We start from the raw sequence: 17,627 nt of genomic DNA, 5'->3' as shown, positions 1-17,627 counted from the left end.
TACCAATCCAAGAATCTCTCAAAAGCTAAGGCAAAGAATCGGAAATGATAGTGATTAGAACAGACCTTTGAGCACCTGGTTAGGAATTTTCTGTCTCATGACAGAAAGGCAAACACCTTCTGACCTGACTCCTTCCCCTGGCCCAGGGTTGGCTGCTTCTACCCTGAGCCTTCATTCAGCTCCGCCCAGTGTCGCCCGGCTGCAGCCTCTCTGCCCATAGGCCTCAGAGCTTACTCTGGCTGTGCCGAGATGGGGCTGCCCCAGTCAGGGCTGTGGGTGAAGAAGCTCTGGGTGCTCTTGGAGGTGGCTGTCCATGTGGTCGTGGGTAAAGTGCTTCTGATATTGTTTCCAGACAGAGTCAAGCGGAACATCCTGGCCATGGGTGAGAAGACCGGTATGACCAGGAACCCCCATTTCAGCCACGACAACTGGATCCCGACCTTTTTCAGCACCCAGTATTTCTGGTTCGTCTTGAAGGTCCGTTGGCAGCGACTAGAGGACACGACTGAGCTAGGGGGTCTGGCCCCAAACTGCCCAGTGGTCCGCCTCTCAGGACAGAGGTGCAACATTTGGGACTTTATGCAAGGTCAGGAGGCTGCCGCACACTTGAGGGGTGCTTGAAATAGCAGTGGTAGAGGGGGATGAAGAGATGGGTTGGAAAGTCCTGAATTCTCCTACTACTCTTGCTGCTCCTTTTGGACCTTCTTGTCCTCTTCCTGCTTCCTGAAATTAGGACTTCTTGTAGATTGTTTCTCTAAGAAACATCACCACCTTCCCAGGCACTCAAATCGCAAACCATCCTGTCTGGCATTTCAGCCCCTGGAACACTGCTCTTACTGTACAGGCTGATCTGCCTGGGCTGCTCTTTGCCCACCCCTCTGCCTGGTTAACTCTTGTTCAATCTTCAGACTGTTGCTCAACGACACTTCTTTCGAGAAGCCAAGCCCAACTCCCCCATACTAGAGTACCCTCTCTCATCTGCCTGCTTAACATCCTAAACTTTTCTTTATTTCACCTGTCGTGGTTTGTAATTATGTATGGCTGGCTAGGATTCATGTCTGTTTCCCTCACTAGCCTGCAAACTCAATGCAGGTCGACACCATTGCTCTCACCCACTATTACACCCATGCCTGATGCTGGCACATGGTACCTGCTCAGTAAATACTTGTTAAAGAGCTCTCAGCTGGGCGTGGTGGTTCATGCTTGTAATCCTGGCACTTTGGGAGATTGAGGCTGCTGGATTATGAGGTCAGGAGTTTGAGACCATCCTGGCCAACATGATGAAACCCTGTCTCTACTAAAAATACAAAAATTAGCCGGGCGTGGTGGCATGCACCTGTAATCCCAGCTACTCGGGAGGCTGAGGTAGAAGAATCGCTTGAACCCGGGTGGCGGAGATTGCAGTGAGTAGAGACTGCGGCCACTGCATTCCAGCCTGGGCGACAGAGTCGAGACTCCGTCACAAAAAAAAAAAAAAAAAAAAGTCTCAGTTTTCTCTAACTCCACCCACTCCCCAGTCCAGGAAAACCAGTTTCATCTACTTTTCTTGACCTCTCCAGTTTTCTATTTTTTGTCCTCCCAGCTTCTCTTCCTGCCAGAACTTCCTTCTCCCCCACTTGCCCACTCAGCCATCCCAGCTTGTGAATGACTGCCAGATTACTCTTCTGTGAGTACATCCCAGCTCAACCACCTTCAGCAGCTCCCCTCTGCATTTAGGATGAAGCCCAGGCTCAGCCGTGGATTCTAGGTCCTCCGTGTTCAGGCTCCAGCTTTTCTTCTCAATTCTACCTCCAAGCTCCCCCCCACACTCAGTTCTTTCGGACAAACTGTTGGGCCTTATGCATCTCTTGTACTTTCCTTTGTCTTTGCCTTTGCTGATATCAGCTGGTCAGGAATGCCCTTCCCCTCTCCATTGCTGTCTAAATCCCCCTCATTCATGTGGGTCCAGCTCTCATGCCGCCTTGTCCTCCGTGAAGCCACCTCAGGTCCCTACAGCTAGGCATGTGCTCTCTCCCTTCGGCTCATGCCTCTCTGTCTGCACCTGTCCTTGTACACTGCTGCTTCCTGCTCAGCACCTGGTACCTAAGCACAAGTCTTATTTCCCTGCCCAATGGAGAGCCTCAGGAGAGGGTGTGTGTCTGATTTTTCTCTGGATTCTTCAGCATGCTTGGCCCAGGGCCTAGATACAGCAGGTAGAGAAGGCACCTGAGGCAGTTGGTTTATTCCGTGTTTTTCTTGTTGTTTTTTTTTTTTTGAGACAGAGTCTCACTCTACTGCCCAGGCTGGAGTGTAGTGGTATGATCACGGCTCACTGCATCCTCGACTTCCCAGGCTCAAGTCATCCTCCCACCGTGGCCTCCCTAGTACCTGAGGCTACAAGTGCACACCACAATGCTTGGCTAATTTTTGCAATTTTTGTAGAGGTGGGGTTTTACCATGTTGCCCAGGCTGGTCTTGAATTCCTGGACTCAAGTGATCCACCCACGTCGGCCTTCCAAAATGCTGGGATTACAGGCATGAGCCACTGTGCCTGGCCTATCCTGTGTTTTTGAAAGCATGTTCTTTAGAACCTAAGTTCCACAGATATGCTTTACTATGTAGTGTTGCCTGGTCAAAGTAGTTGGGAAACCCTGAATGCTATATCCTCCTCCTGGAATTTCATGTGCATATGAGCATATGCACATGAGGAGTTTACAGTTCCATAGAACAGATGGAGGTAATAAACAAATCCTTACAGTCCCATGAAATGGGGGAGGCTATAAAAAATAGGACTTTTGCCTGGAGGACTTGGAAGGTTTCCTGGAGGGGGTGATTCTGGAACTAGGCCTTGAAGAATGAGTAAGATTTTTGTAGCCTGACAAGGAAAAAGGGAAGAGTGTTTCAGAGGGGAAGGCAAGAGCTTCTTTTGTTGTTGTTGTTCATTCATAATTTTAAACCACAGTGCACAGATGACCTCAATTTATTCAACAAATGTTCACTAATTCCACTGGTAGTAAGAGGAATGGTAATAACTAACTTACCACATGCCCATGTGCCAAGCACTATAACAGAACCAGGCCAATTTGCTGAATGTCAATCATCTGCAGATCAGTTCCCTGAAACGAATGTACTTGCATCATGTAACTGTCCACTTTCAGTGAGGCAGTTTACATGTTAAAGACTGTTGAATTTGGGCTGAGCCCGGTGGCTCATGCCTGTAATTCCAGCACTTTGGGAGGCTGAGGCGGGCAGGTCACTTGAGGTCAGGAGTTCAAGACCAGCCTGGCCAACATGATGAAACCCTGTCTCTACTACAAATACAAAAATCAGCCAGGCATGGTGGCATGCACATGTAATCCCAGCTACTCAGAAGGCTGAAGCATGAGAATCACTTGAACCCAGGAGGCAAAGGTTGTAGTGAGCTGAGATCATACCACTGCACTCCAGCCTGGGTGACAGAGAGAGACTCTGTCTCAAAATAAAATAAAAAAATAAAATAAAATAAAATAAAATAAAAAACTGTTCAATTTGTCTCTGCTCCCTGCTGCTGCAGCTGAGACTAAAAAATGGTAAGAGTGACTAGGTGCACTGGCCCATGCCTATAATCCCAACACTGTGAGTGGCTGAGTGGGAGAATTTCTTGAGCCCAGGAGTTCAAGAACAGCCTGTGCAACAGAATGGAACCCTGTCTCTACAAAATATTTAAAAATTAGTGGGATGAGGTGGTGTGAGCCTGTAGTCCCAGCTACTCAGAAGGCTGAGTTAGGAGGGTCACTAAGCCCGGGATGTCTAGGCTTCAGTGAGCCGTGTTCGTGCTAGTGCACTCCAGCCTAGGTGACAAAGTAAGACCCTGTCTCAAAAATTAATTAATTAATTTAAAATTTTTTAATGGTAAGAGGAGGGGACTGAGGCAAAAAAAAATCTATTTGCAAAATAGAGTTTACTTTCAACACATTAACCTAAAGTCCCCTGAAATCATAGGTACTAACAATACGGAAATAAACACCATGGGCCTCTGTCCTGGAAGGCCTCATAACCCAGAGTGAGAGATGGTGTCATGACAGGGAAGCAGAGGGCACTGGGGGAAGAGTAGGGTAAGGAGGTGGCCAAGGGAAAGCTTCCTAGAGGAAAGGATGGTGAACTGATTGTCTAGGGGCAGTGAAACCTTGGGGTGGGTGAGGAAGAGGGGCATGGGGAGCTGGGCAGGGCAGAGAGGAGGAGGAGCAGAGGTCAGTGGAGGAGCAACATTCAGGTTGGCACAAGTCGGGTCCCAGAGGCAGGAAGGGGTGAAGGATGAGGCTGAAGGCATCATCAGGAACCAGAGCTTATGGGGCTTTGTGTGTCATAGCTGCAGGTTGACTGTATCCTGAGAGTACTGGTGAGTTCTGGAGTGGTTTCCAAGCGGGAAGTAAACATGATCAGTTCTGCTTATTAGAAAGACATTGGCCGGGCGCGGTGGCTCACGCCTGTAATCCCAGCACTTTGGGAGGCCGAGGCCAGTGGATCACTTGATGTCAGGAGTTCGAGACCAGCCTAGCCAACCTGATGAACTCCTGTCTCTACTAAATACAAAAATTAGCCAGGCATCCTGGCAGGCGCCTGTAATCCCAGCTACTTGGGAGGCTGAGGCAGGAGAATCGCTTGAACCCGGGAGGTGGAGGTTGCAGTGAACTGAGATCACAGCACTGCACTCCAGCCTGGGCAACAAACGAGACTCTGTCTCAAAAAAAAAAAAAAAAAGACATGTTGTAACTACTTTGGAAACCCACCAGGCCACCAAAAAGCTCTGTTGTATGCTTTGTGTATGAACTCTGAACTCAGAGCCACAGACAGAGAGACATAAAGAATCTTTACTGATAATCTAAAGCAACTGCTTCGTTTTTGAGATGCAAAGGCCCAGAGAGGTGAATGACTTGCTTGGCGTCACACAGTGAATTCTTAGAAGAGCCGGAACTGGACTTCTGACTCTCAGCTCGTGCACTTGCTGTTCCTGGATAAGACAACAGGAGCTCAGGGAAACTCTCAGCCACCTCCAGCCCTCTGTGTGTCCATGCACATGCACAAACACAATAACACAATATACACACACTCTTGGACACACACAGAATAAAACATCGAGTAACTGGCATGGTGTGGCAGAAGGCAAGTTCTGGATGATTTACTTTCTGGATACTTGAGAGTTAATCTGAAACTGGTTTTATTTCAGCCCCTGTTTAAAATCTTCTAACATCTTTCCAAGTGTACTTACAAGTGTTGTCCAGTAACTATAAATAGGATTTCTCTGTTGAGAGATCCTGATGTCGGGGGTAATTTAGTGGTCTGGGCTGTTTTCCCATTTATACAAAGGAGTTGGACTTGATAGTCTTCACTGGATTCTGGAAATGGTGTTCTCTGCACTGTGGTCTGTGGACATGGGCAGGGTGCCACCCCCATGCACCCATCCTTTACCTCTCTGCTACTGAGGAAAGCAGAGAACTTAGTTTAAACTTTGCCCTCAATACTGACCACTGTACCCAACCACACTATAAATAATTAAACAAATGACTCTGTCTCTTCCAGCGTCTGAATCAGTGGATGTTGAGTTTTTTCCCAATTAAAAACAAAATTTCATACCGCTGATACTTAGAGTTGATCATGACCATAAGTCTTTCGGATTCTTTATTTTTTGTTTTTATTGAGATGCGTCTCACGCTGTTGCCCAGGCTGGAGTGCACTGGCATGACCATAGCTCACAGCAGCCTCATTCCTGGGCTCAAGGGGTCTTGAGGCCTCAGCCTCCCAAATAGCTGGGACTAGACATGTGTCACCACGCCTGGATAATTTTTTGTTAGAGATGGGGTCCTGCTATGTTGCCCAGGCTTTTTGGGTTCCTACCTAAAGAGTGACAGAGTGACTGACTCTCTGGGGTCATCGGAGGCCAGTGACTGGCCACTTGGCCACAATTGACCTCTGAGCTAGCTGCCCTCCTGAAGCCTGGGCTTCCTTGTCACATGGGTGAGGAATCATAGTGCAGTCAACCAGCAGAGACTGAGGTCACTTAATGCCTCCTCAGGCCTCTTAGGAAAAAGTCTGTGACTCAAAGACAAGGAGAGCTGCTGCGTGTGTCCAGTGAAACTAGTCTGCTTTCCTCTCATATACTAAACATTGAGGACTATAAGCCAATTTTGTTTCTTCTTTTACTTGGCCACCAGGAAACTCAGAGTCAAAATATAGCTCAGTTACAACAAATGCATGGGACCTATGGCCTGTGTGTATTCCATTTTCCCCTCCTGTTCTTTGCCTCCCAGAGGGGCATGATTAAAAAAATTCTGGCCAGGTGCAGTGGCTAACGTCTGTAATCCCAGCTCTTTGGGAGGCCAAGGCTGGCGAATCATTTGAGGTCAGGAGTTCGAGACCAGTCTGGCCAACATGGAGAAACCCTGTCTTTACTAAAAATACAAAAATTAGCCAGGCATGGTGGTGTGCACTTGTAATCCCAGCTACTTGGGAGGCTGAGGCAGGAGAATTCCTTGAACTTGGGAGGCAGAAGTTTCTGTGAGCTGAGATCACGCTTTCTGTGAGCTGAGATCACGCTTTTGCACTATAGCCTGGGTGACAGAGCAAAACTCCGTCTCAAAAATAAAAAATAAAAAATTCGATTTAATGTGTTAGTATAGGTGTAAGGAGCTTTAAATTCTTCGCAGAACACAGAGGGGATATAGTTAACCAAATAAACCACATGCAAGTTACGATGCCCTCTACTCCCCATCTCTCAGCAAACTCTGTCAATTCTGCATCCTCCCCAGCTCCACTGCCCCACACTAGCTAGCCCAGGCTCCCATTCTCTCTCTTTCTCTTCTAGAGACAGGGTCTCATTCTGTGGCCCACGCTGGAGTGCAATGGCACAATCACAGCTGACTACAGCCTCAACCTCTTGGGCTTAATGGATCCTCCGGCCTCAGCCTCTTGAGTGGCTGGAACTACAGAGATGAGGTCTCACTATGTTGCCCACTGTGAGTAGTCTCAAACTCATGGGCTCAAGCGATCCTCCTGCCTTGGCCTCCCAAAGTGCTGGGATTACAGGTGTGAGCTACTGCGTCCAGGCCCGTTGTCTTTCATGTAGACTTCTCCAGTGCCCCCTAACTGCTTATCCATCACTTTCATTTTCACTCTTAGTCCTTTCTCCGCAGAGCAGCCAGAGTGATCTTCAAGTGTACGTCTGGTCATTACATGGCCCTACTGTAGCTGTCAGGGTTCTGGCTTGTAAGCAACAGAAGCTCCCTCTGGTTTTCTTGGTCACACACACATTTGTACATAAAGGAACATACTGGAAAGATGTTGAGTGCTTTCCAGAAACAATACCAGCTGGTCTTGATTGGACTGTCTTTTAGCATCAATAGTTGGGCTTGGATCCTGCTGTCATTGTGGTTGCCAGGGGAACCCATCACCATCCCTTACGGGGCACCACAACTGGGCTGTGGATGAATTCTGCCATCTCAATGACTCCCAGAATCAAAGATCTATGTGGAAGGGTATAATTAGCCCAGCTGGGTTCACTGCCTGAGCCCTGGCTGCCAGGGGCAGAGTGTGAACCTGGCCCTTCTGTCTTCCATAGAGCAAGGCTGGGCACACTGTTTGATAAATAGAATACAAAATAGGGAATTCTAAGTAGAAAGGAGAGTTAAGAGCTGGGCAGCCAAAATTGCAACAAATGAGTCAGATATAGTCAAGTGTGCCTATAGTTATAGCTTCTCAGAAGGCTGAGGCAGGAGGATCACTTGAGCCCAGAAGTTCAAAGCTATAGTGTATTACAATGGCACCTGTGAATAGCCACTGCATTCCTGTCTGGGCAACATAACAAGATCTCGTCTCTTAAAAAAAGGAAAGAAAATATGCAACAATATTCACCACCCTTGCTTTATATTCCTATGATAGCCCACATACCTAGGATAAAATCCAGATTCTTTACAAAGGCTTATGGGAGCCTGCCTGTTCTGGTCCATCCCTAACTCTCTAGCCCTTCTCTTGTTGCTCTCCATGCCTGCTTCCTGCCAGTGGTTTTGTGGGGCCTTGAACACACCAAGTTCTGTCCCTCCTTGAGGGCTCTGTGTGAGTCTCTTTGACTAGAATCTCCTTCTCCCTTTGCCCATGGCTGGTTCTCTCCTGTCCTTCATTTCTCAGGTTAAATGGCAGCTCCTCAGAGGCCTTCCCTACCCCACCTGTCTAAAGTAGGTCACCCCTTTACAGCCTCTCTCATAACACTGATCACAATTTGAAACTTCTTCATTTATGCATTTACTTACTTTTTTTTGGCGTGTCTCCCCATTAAGCAGACTTCAAACTGCACACAGCCAGAGAGCTGCTGGTCTCATTCTCTGCCAGATCCCCAGTGTGTGGCAGGGAGACTTGCATATTTAAAGTGCTGAATAAATACTTGTAGATAGAATGAGAGTGTGCTACATGCGGGGGATTCGAGGATGAATGAGGAACAGGCCCTGCCCTCAGGGGACAATGAGCAGGGGGATTTGGGGGTATGTGGACACTTAAACAGGCCATGTCACAGTGCAAGACCAGCCATGCTCCAATAAATATATGGTAAGGGCTCAACAACGTCAGCTCTGGTCGTAAACCAGAGGGGGTCGGCTGCTCCCCAGAGTTGTCCTTGGTCTAGGATGGAGAGTTACAGAAGGTTTCCACTCAGGGCTGGCTTCATGGATATGGGACCAGTGAAGCACGCAGGGACCTACACTCAAAAGGGCCTTGTCCTTGAGGTTTAATGTTCTGCAGCAGCTGTCTTGAATTTTTGTTGCTGTTGTTTTTAGCACACCAGAGTTGCAAAGTATGTCTTGAAATTCTTCATAATTTTATCTTTGAATCTGCATTTTGTAAGTGAAACCCTATGGGACAACGGAGCGTGTCCCGAGGACTTGGAGCCTCCGCTCACACAGGCTCCTGTCTTCCACAGCCTCCCTGCCCCTCCAGGACATGTTCTCTAAGGCCCACTCTCCCATCCCCAGGTGCTCCTTCCTGCTCCCACCCAGCGACTTCTGCCATCTCCTGACCCCAGAGTGGGCCTGGATACAGATGTGAGGAAGGTGGGGGCAGGTGTCACATCCCCGTGTTGCATGGCAGCTGTCCCCATCCTGGACTCGCAGTGCCATGGTGCAATTCGCCAAGTGACTGAGGGTGGGGGAAGCCTCTTGCCCATCCTTTCCCCCATCAAGGTACCTAGTATGTCCCTTACAGTGGTTGCAGTACCCTGTGGGTTGGAGTGGTGGGCAGGGGCCATGTCTGGCTCAACTTCTGTGATGCTGGGCAGGGCATGGCATATTGGTCTGGTGGCTGGAGGGAGAGGGAAGTGCACACACACTTGGTCTCTGGGGTGCTGGGTAGCTGTGAGGATCTGCCCTCACTCTATGAATATCCCTGTGCCAGGGGAATATGATATTAAATAGCAACTAAAATACACGATGCCAGGTCAAGAGAGGGACTGCAGAAGATTAGAAATGTCTTTGTATTCTAGGCCGGGCATGGTGGCTCAGGCCTGTAATCCCAGCACTTTGGGAGGCCAAGGCTGGTGGATCACTTGAGGTCAAGAGTCCAAGACTAGCCTGCCCAACATAGCGAAACCCCATCTCTACTAAAAATACAAAAATTCGCCAGGTGTGGTGGCGCACACCTGGAGTCCTAGCTACTCATGAGGCTGAGGCAGGAGAATCGCTTGAACCTCGGAGGCAGAGGTTGCAGTGAGCTGAGATCACACCACTGCACTCCAGCCTGGGTGAGACTCCATCTCAAAAAAATAAATAAATAAAAAAGAAAGAAAAGTCTTTATATTTTCATAAATTTAACGGCACTTTCCCCCACTTTTTGAACAAAGAACCCTGCATTTTCATTTGGCAGCAGGCCCAGCAAATTATGCAGCTGGTCCTGCTCCTAGCGTTCACTGTCTTTGTGGAGCTGCCTTCAGTGCCTCCCTACTTCATAGCTCAGGGAGGAGATAAAAGCTCATAGCAAGAGCTTACATTTATTAAGCACTTACTATGGGCCAGGAACCAGTTTAAGCCCTTATTTCTATTAATTTATTTAATCATCATAACAATGCTACAAAGTATTATTATGCCCCCTTGTGGATGAGGAAACTGAAGTGCTATGAATAGAAAGCACTGAATTGAGAGTTCAGAAACCAGAATGTTCATTTTAACTCCTCACTGACCTGCTGTGTGACCTGAAGCAAGTATGTAAAACTCAGTTTCTTTGTCTATAAAATGGGGGAAAAAATTACCAACCTTGCTGTATTACTAATCCCATCGCAGGAGAGAATGGATGCATACCTGCCTTATAAACTGCCTGAAAGGGACTCCTCTTATATTTAAACTACCATGCGGCAACTACAGGTGGTCCACTGAGACCACCTAAAAAAACCTCTCATTTTGGAGAGGAGTAAACCAGTTTCATCCCCTGCTAAGTCATGCTGTCTAGGCTTCGGACCCCAGTGCCTAGGACCCATCCTGGGGTTGGGGGTTGGGGGGCAATAAAAATAACAGAATTGAACATAGGAGTGAAAATGGTGCTTGTAAAAGAAAACTGTGTGTAGATTCTCAGTTTGTGATGGCTCTTGCTGTTTCAGGCAATAGGCCACTGGTGCTGAATTTTGGAAGTTGTACCTGACCTTCATTTATGTTCAAATTCGACCAATTCAAGAGGCTTATTGAAGACTTTAGTTCCATAGCAGATTTTCTCATCATTTACATCGAAGAAGCACATGCATCAGGTACAGAAAGATTCTCTGCCTCTTCTACCTCTTCTCACTCTCTTTTCTCTCTCCCTTTTCCCCAGGCCCCATCTCAAGGTTGGGAGGTAGAGGAAGGAAGAGGAGGGGAGAGGGAAAGAGCCACTATTCACTGAGCACCCATCACTCCCAGGCCCTGCACTAGGCTAACCTCACAGTCTGTGCTTTCAACCAGGGTACAGAGAGCAGAACACCTGGAGTGACAGGGTCTGGCTAGGAGAGGATTCTAACATTTTGATCGGATAAATAGGGAAGTTAAGGGAGAAGAACTTTTTTTTTTTGAGACAGGGTCTTGTTCTGTCGTCTGGGCTGGGGCTGGAATGCAGTAGCACTCACATGGCTCACTGCAGCCTGAACCTCCTGGGCTAAATCGATCCTCCGGTCTCAGCCTCCCAAGTAGCTGGAACTGCGGGTATACGCCACCACGCCCAGCTAGATTTTTGTATTTTTTTATAGAAACAGTTTCACCATGTTACTTGGGCTGGTCTCAAACTCCTAGGTTCAAACAGTCTGCCCACCTTGGCCTCTCAAAGTGCTGGGATTACAGGCATGAGCCACTGCGCCCAGCCTATATTTGCATTTTTGAAAGAACACTGTGGTGAAGAATTAGGAGAAAAGTGTTTAGACTCTGGAGCAGTAGTACTTAAATTCAGTATGAATTAGAATCATCTGGAAGGCTGTTAAAATGCAGATGTCTGGGTCCCATTCCTAGTCCATCTAGGCTGAGGTCTAGGGTTTGCACTACTTAACAAACTTCCAGGTGATGCTGATGCTGCTAGACTGGGGACACACACTTAGAGAACTACTGATCTAAACCCTTGCCTCTCCAAGTATGGTCTAGGTGCCAGCAGTCTTGGCATCCTGGGAGTTAGAAGGACTCTCAGTTCCACCTTCGACAGACCGTATCAGAATCTTCCTATAACAAGGTCCCCAAATGATTCATGCACATTCAAGATCAAGGAGTGCTGGTTTATTGGACTATTTCACATTGAAGAGCAGGGGCCTGACAGCCAGGAGCCCTGGGCTTCAGTTCTGGATCAATCACTAATTCCTGATGTGACCTTGCACATTCAACCATGATAGGAAACTAGACCAAATCATTGCCAAGGGCTCTGAGAACCTCAGTTAAAAGTGAGGGGCTATTGGCTGGGCGCAGTGGCTCATGCCTCTAATCCCAGCACTTTGGGAGGCCAAGGCAGGCGGATCACCTGAGGTCAGGAGTTCAAGACCAGCCTAAACACGGAGAAGCCCCTTCTCTACTAAAAATACAAAATTAGCTGGGTATGGTGGCGCATGCCTGTAATCCCAGCTAATCAGGAGGCTGAGGCAGGAGAATTGCTTGAACCTGGGAGGCGGAGGTTGCGGTGAGCCAAGGTTGCGCCATTGCACTCCAGCCTGGGCAACAAGAGCGAAACTGTGTCTTAAAGAAAAAAAAAGGCCGGGCGCGGTGGCTCACGCCTGTAATCCCAGCACTTTGGGAGGCCGAGGCCGGCGGATCACAAGGTCAGGAGATCGAGACCACAGTGAAACCCCGTCTCTACTAAAAATACAAAAAATTAGCCGGGCGCGGTGGCGGGCGCCTGTAGTCCCAGCTACTCAGGAGGCTGAGGCAGGAGAATGGCGTAAACCCAGGAGGCGGAGCTTGCAGTGAGCCGAGATCATGCCACTGCACTCCAGCCTGGGCGACAGAGCGAGACTCCGTCTCAAAAAAAAAAACAAAACAAAGAAAAAAAAAAAATTGAGGGGCTATTTAGTCTGCAGGAAGTGTGTGCTATGTCAGTGGGACTTGGTGCCTGGCCTTTCTCTTGTAGATGGCTGGGCTTTTAAGAACAACATGGACATCAGAAATCACCGGAACCTTCAGGACCGCCTGCAGGCAGCCCATCTACTGCTGGCCAGGAGCCCCCAGTGCCCTGTGGTGGTGGACACCATGCAGAACCAAAGCAGCCAGCTCTACGCAGCACTGCCTGAGAGGCTCTACGTAATCCAGGAGGGCAGGATCCTCTACAAGGTGGTGACCTGGGGACAGAGGGTCCAGGGAGGGCAAAGGGGCCCAGGGAGGGGAAGGGCAAAGAGAAGGTTTTGCATCAAGCAGAACTGGATTCAAATCACCACCTAGCCATTTACCAACCATGTGACCACGGGCGAGTGTTTTCACTTCTTGGAGTACCTTCAATTTCCTCTTCTACAAAATGGGAACATTGGTCTCCACCTCACAGGGGATGAAATAATGCACACAAAAGTCCCTAGCATTTGGACTGGAGCTGCATCCTCCCGCCTGCCTTTCAAACCCAGATGATGGCGCAGTCCTGGTCTGGTTTCAAACTGAGAGACAGAGAATGTTTTTGGTTTTGGTTTTTGGGGTTTTTTTGTTTGTTTTGTTTTTTGTTTGTTTGTTTTTGATACAGATTCTCACTCTGTTGCCCAGGCTGGAGTGCAGTGGAGTGATCTTAGCTCAACCTCCCAAGTAACCTCTACCTCCCGGATTCAAGCGATTCTCCTGCCTCAGCCTCCCAAGTAGCTGGGACTACAGGCACACACCATGCCCAGCTAATTTTTGTATTTTGAATAGAGACGGGGTTTTGCCATGTTGGCCAGGCTGGTCTTGAACTCCTGGCCTCAAGTGATCTGCCCGCCTTGGCCTCCCAAAGTGTTGGGATAACAGGTGTGAGCCACCGTGCCCAGTCTGTTTTTGTTTTATAAACAGTATTCAGAGAGGGGAATTGACTTGTCCAAGGTCACACTGGGCAAGGCTCTGATTTCGATTCTAAATCCCCTGATCGGGTGGGCCAGAAATGAGAAGGTCTGAAGCTGCTAACATCTGAGACAGGCCTGAACCAGGACTGGTGGTGTAGAAGGCTCAAGGGGAATGGAACCCGTGGTTTGGAGCTGGAAATGCTGGACACAGGGATGTGAGGCAGAAATGCATTTCAGGCTCCCTTTCTTGTGATTGCTTCCTCTCGAAAGTTCCAGCCTGGTCAGGGTGAGGGAGGTAAGTGCATAGCCTCTGACTCTTTAGACACAGTTGGCTTGGCCTCCCTTAAGAAGGTAGAAACTACGTTTTAAAGCGATTGAAGGGATTTCAAGCCTTAGGGAGCAGATAAAACCAAGTATATGGATGCTCCTCTGTCCACAGATCAAGATCAAGCTGACCCTACTTATTCAGATAAAACAAGCAAAAACTTGCAGGCAAATTCCCCATGGTGCAATGGTCACAGTAGAAGAATTTGGGTCCTTCATCCTTTCCTGTACCTTGGGACATGGTTCAGGCATGATTGAGGTACCCTGGGCACTGAGTCCCTACCTTGAGTTAGACCCTGTGCAAATACCGGAAACACAAAAATGAATTGAAAATGACCCACACCTAGCTGGGCACGGTGGCTCACGCCTGTAATCCCAGCACTTTGGGAGGCCAAGGCAAGCAGATCACCTGAGGTCGGGAGTTGGAGACCAGCCTGACCAACATGGTGAAACCCTGTCTCTACTAAAAATACAAAATTAGATGGCTGTGGTGGTGCATGCCTGTAATCCCAGCTACTTGGGAGACTGAGGCAGGAGAATAGCTGGTACCCAGGAGGCAGAGGTTGCAGTGAGCTGAGATCGCGCCATTGCATTCCAGCCTGGGCAACAAGAGCAAAACTCCATCTTGAAAAAAAAAAAAAAAAAAAGACCGGCCGAGCACAGTGGCTTACGCCTGTAATCCCAGCACTTTGGGAGGCCGAGGCAAGTGGATCATGAGGTCAGGAGTTCAAGACCAGACTGACTAACATGATGAAACCCCGTCTCTACTAAAAATACAAAAATTAGCCAGGCATGGTGGCATGTGCCTGTAATCCCAGCTACTTGGGAGGCTGGGGCAGGAGAATTGCTTGAACCCGGGAGGCGGAGGTTGCAGTGAGCCGAGATTGTGCCACTGCACTCCAGCCTTGGCAACAGAGCGAGACTCCGTTTCAAAAAAAAGAAAAAAAGAAAATGGTCCACACCCTTACTCACAGGCTGAGGGATAAGGAAGACCCAAATAAGACTATTACAGTGTCCCAACTGCTGGGGGACTCCAGAGCAGGGGTCAGAACGCCTTTTCTGTATAGGGCCTGATAGTAAATATTTTCAACTTTGTGCCAAGTAATCCCTGTTGCAACAATTCAATTCTGCTGTTATAGCTCAACAGCAGCTGCAGACAACATGCAAATGAAAGCATGTGAGGCATCAGGACTGGTCTGGCTCCCAGACTGTAAGGTTTTCAACCTCTACGGAAGGGTAGGCTTCTCAGAGGGGGCAGCAATTGCTTGGGCCTTAAAGGGTAAGGAGTTGGCCCAGTGAGCACAGTGAGTGAAAATCACTGCAGTATAGGGAAGAGGGTGGGCGGAGGCACTGAGGCCTAGTAGGGCAGAGTGTGAATAAAGAATTGGGGACATTGGGGTTACACAGGGGTCTCATTCTGGACCAAGGGGTTTGGCCTTCATCTTAGGGCAAAGGAGAGCCACTGACAGGTTTGGAGCAGGAAAGAGACATGATCAGACCTGTACTTAGAATGTTCACTGGCTCACGGCTGTAACTCTAGCACTTTGGGAGGCCCAGGTGGGTGGATCACCTGAGGTCAGGAGTTCAAGACAAGCCTGGTGAAATCCTGTCTGTACTAAAAATACAAAAAAATTAGCCAGGCGTGGTGGCGCACACCTGTAATCCCAGCTACTTGTGAGGCTGAGGGACGAGAATTGTTTGAACCCAGGAGGCGGAGGTTGCAGTGAGCAAAGACTGTGCCAGTGCACTCCAGCCTGGGTGACAGAGTGAGACTCTCTAAAAAAGAAAAGAAAAAGAAAGTTCACTGGTTCCATGGCCGGGCGTGGTGGCTCACGCCTGTAATCCTGGCACTTTGGGAGGCCAAGGCGAGTGGGTCACTTGAGGCCAGGAGTTGGAGACCAGCCTAGCGCACGTGGCGAAACCCCATCTCTACTAAAAACACAACAATTAGCCAGGCATGGTGGAGTGCGCCTGTATTCCCTGCTACTCAGGAGGCTGAGGTAGGAGAATCCCTTGAACCTGGGAGGCGGAGGTTACAGTGAATCAAGATTGCGCCATTGCACTCTAGCCTGGGCAACAGAGTGAGACTCTGTCTCAAAAAAAAAAAAAGAAAAAGAAAAAGAAAAAAGAAAAAAAAGAAAGTTCACTGGTTCCTGGTTGAAAAATGGACAGGAGGGAGCAGGGACTAAGGACTGGGGATAGTTGGGAGGGGTGGCAGCTGCCCAAGTTGTGGATGAAAAGGGCTGACCTAGGGCAGTAGAACTGGAGAGGCAGAGATGGTTCTGAGGTAGGATGGGTAGAACTTGATGTGAAGGCTGGAGAAGATTAGGTCAGTCTGAAGGTCTAAGTATGGAAGAAAAGCTTATTTGTACAGAACTCTTCTCTTTTTGAAAGACTATGTCACTTTATGTCCTCTAGTTTTCCTGCTTCTCTGTCCAACCTTCCTGTTAACTGCTGATGCCACTGTACACCCTTTCTCACCCACCTCACGGTTGCATCTGCCACTGAATTAGCCATGCTGACGGCTCCTACATAGACATCATTTGACCAGATCTTGCAACTAACCTCCAGACCTACATGTTCCTTGCAAGTTGGATATCTGGGAATGCCTGATTCATTTCTCTTGCAGGGTAAATCTGGCCCTTGGAACTACAATCCAGAGGAAGTTCGTGCTGTTCTGGAAAAGCTCTACAGTTAATCTGGACAGATACCTCAATTCTAGGTGACCAACGGGAGGGCTTCTCAAGGCTTGGCTCTCGCTGAGACCCAGCTGGCTTTTACCTTTGACCTGTGTCCCTAGCTGAATTGCTAGCTCAAATTTTTCTGATCTAAGCAAACAATTCCCAGCTGAGGAATGCAAGCCACAGCACCCAATCAAGACAAATTGTTATTATCAGAAAATGACGCAACACTTGAGCTGTTCAGGCTAGTTCCCTGTTGAAGAAAGTACAGCCTGACACTGCTCCCACTGTGGAGACCACATTCCCTGCACACCATCTTTGAAAGAGCAGTTGCACTGTACAGGCACACTTCTGAGGTACAGTATCTCTCTCCAGCCACTCCGATACCAAGTAATTCAAGCTGGCATTCCTTCTACTAGGGAAATTCATTTTATCCAATTTGCATTTATGGAATTGATCATTTAAGACACTAAATTAGTTTTTAGAACCAAGTATGGGAAGAATTCCAGTTGTTAGGAAGAGATGAGGAGTTGGAAGAGGAGGGATTAGAAACAGGAGGAGGCAGTCATCCTCTCCTTGCCAAAAGATTTAAACCTGTCCACATGGCTGGTGATGATGGGTGAGTTCCCATGGTAACACATCTCTAATTTTACCAGGGAAGAGGAGAGTACTCACTTTACCATCTTTGAATATATTTCATAGAAATCTAGCTCTCTGTACCCTGAAATCTTCCACTTGCCTCACTTTTCAACAGAGTCATCTAGAAGGGAGGGTTGGCTTCCCAAAAGCATAACCTTGACCAAACCAAACAATAGGCACCAGCAATGCTGTCATTCAGTTATGCAGAAGCTCATATGTGAAATTCTGTTTCTCTGATTTCTTCGCAAGTCTCTTAATGGTCATTTGTGTTAGATTACATCAAAGTGACGGATAACCATTGGTATTCATCTATTTCAACTCTGTGTCTTTACATATTTGTTTATGATGGCCACAGCCTAAAGTACACACGGCTGTGACTTGATTCAAAAGAAAATGTTATAAGATGCAGTAAGCTAATAACAGAATGATTAAAATATATCAGGCTATTTTGGATGGCTTCAGTGTGATCTTTACATTTTCTTTTCCAATTTGTATCTGATTACCCATGTAATCTGACCAGCAAAACTACCAAATGC

At 48.0% G+C, this 17,627-nt stretch overlaps 1 protein-coding gene across 1 annotated transcript; it reads left to right on the top strand.

Annotated features, from left to right (window-relative positions):
* The first annotated feature begins 225 nt into the window (after window positions 1-225).
* DIO1 (iodothyronine deiodinase 1) lies at window positions 226-17,546 on the top strand. The gene is given in 4 exon segments (NM_001122652.3): window positions 226-586; window positions 10,589-10,732; window positions 12,562-12,761; window positions 16,401-17,546. Coding segments are annotated over 4 exon segments (750 nt in total). The 5' UTR covers window positions 226-249; the 3' UTR covers window positions 16,470-17,546.
* Window positions 17,547-17,627: the final 81 nt, after the last annotated feature.

The sequence above is a fragment of the Macaca mulatta genome, chromosome 1, assembly GCF_049350105.2.
Source record: "Macaca mulatta isolate MMU2019108-1 chromosome 1, T2T-MMU8v2.0, whole genome shotgun sequence".
Classification (NCBI taxonomy): domain Eukaryota; kingdom Metazoa; phylum Chordata; class Mammalia; order Primates; family Cercopithecidae; genus Macaca; species Macaca mulatta.
The sequence above is the reverse complement of the archived record's forward strand: the minus strand, read 5'-3'. Positions and strand labels throughout refer to the sequence as shown.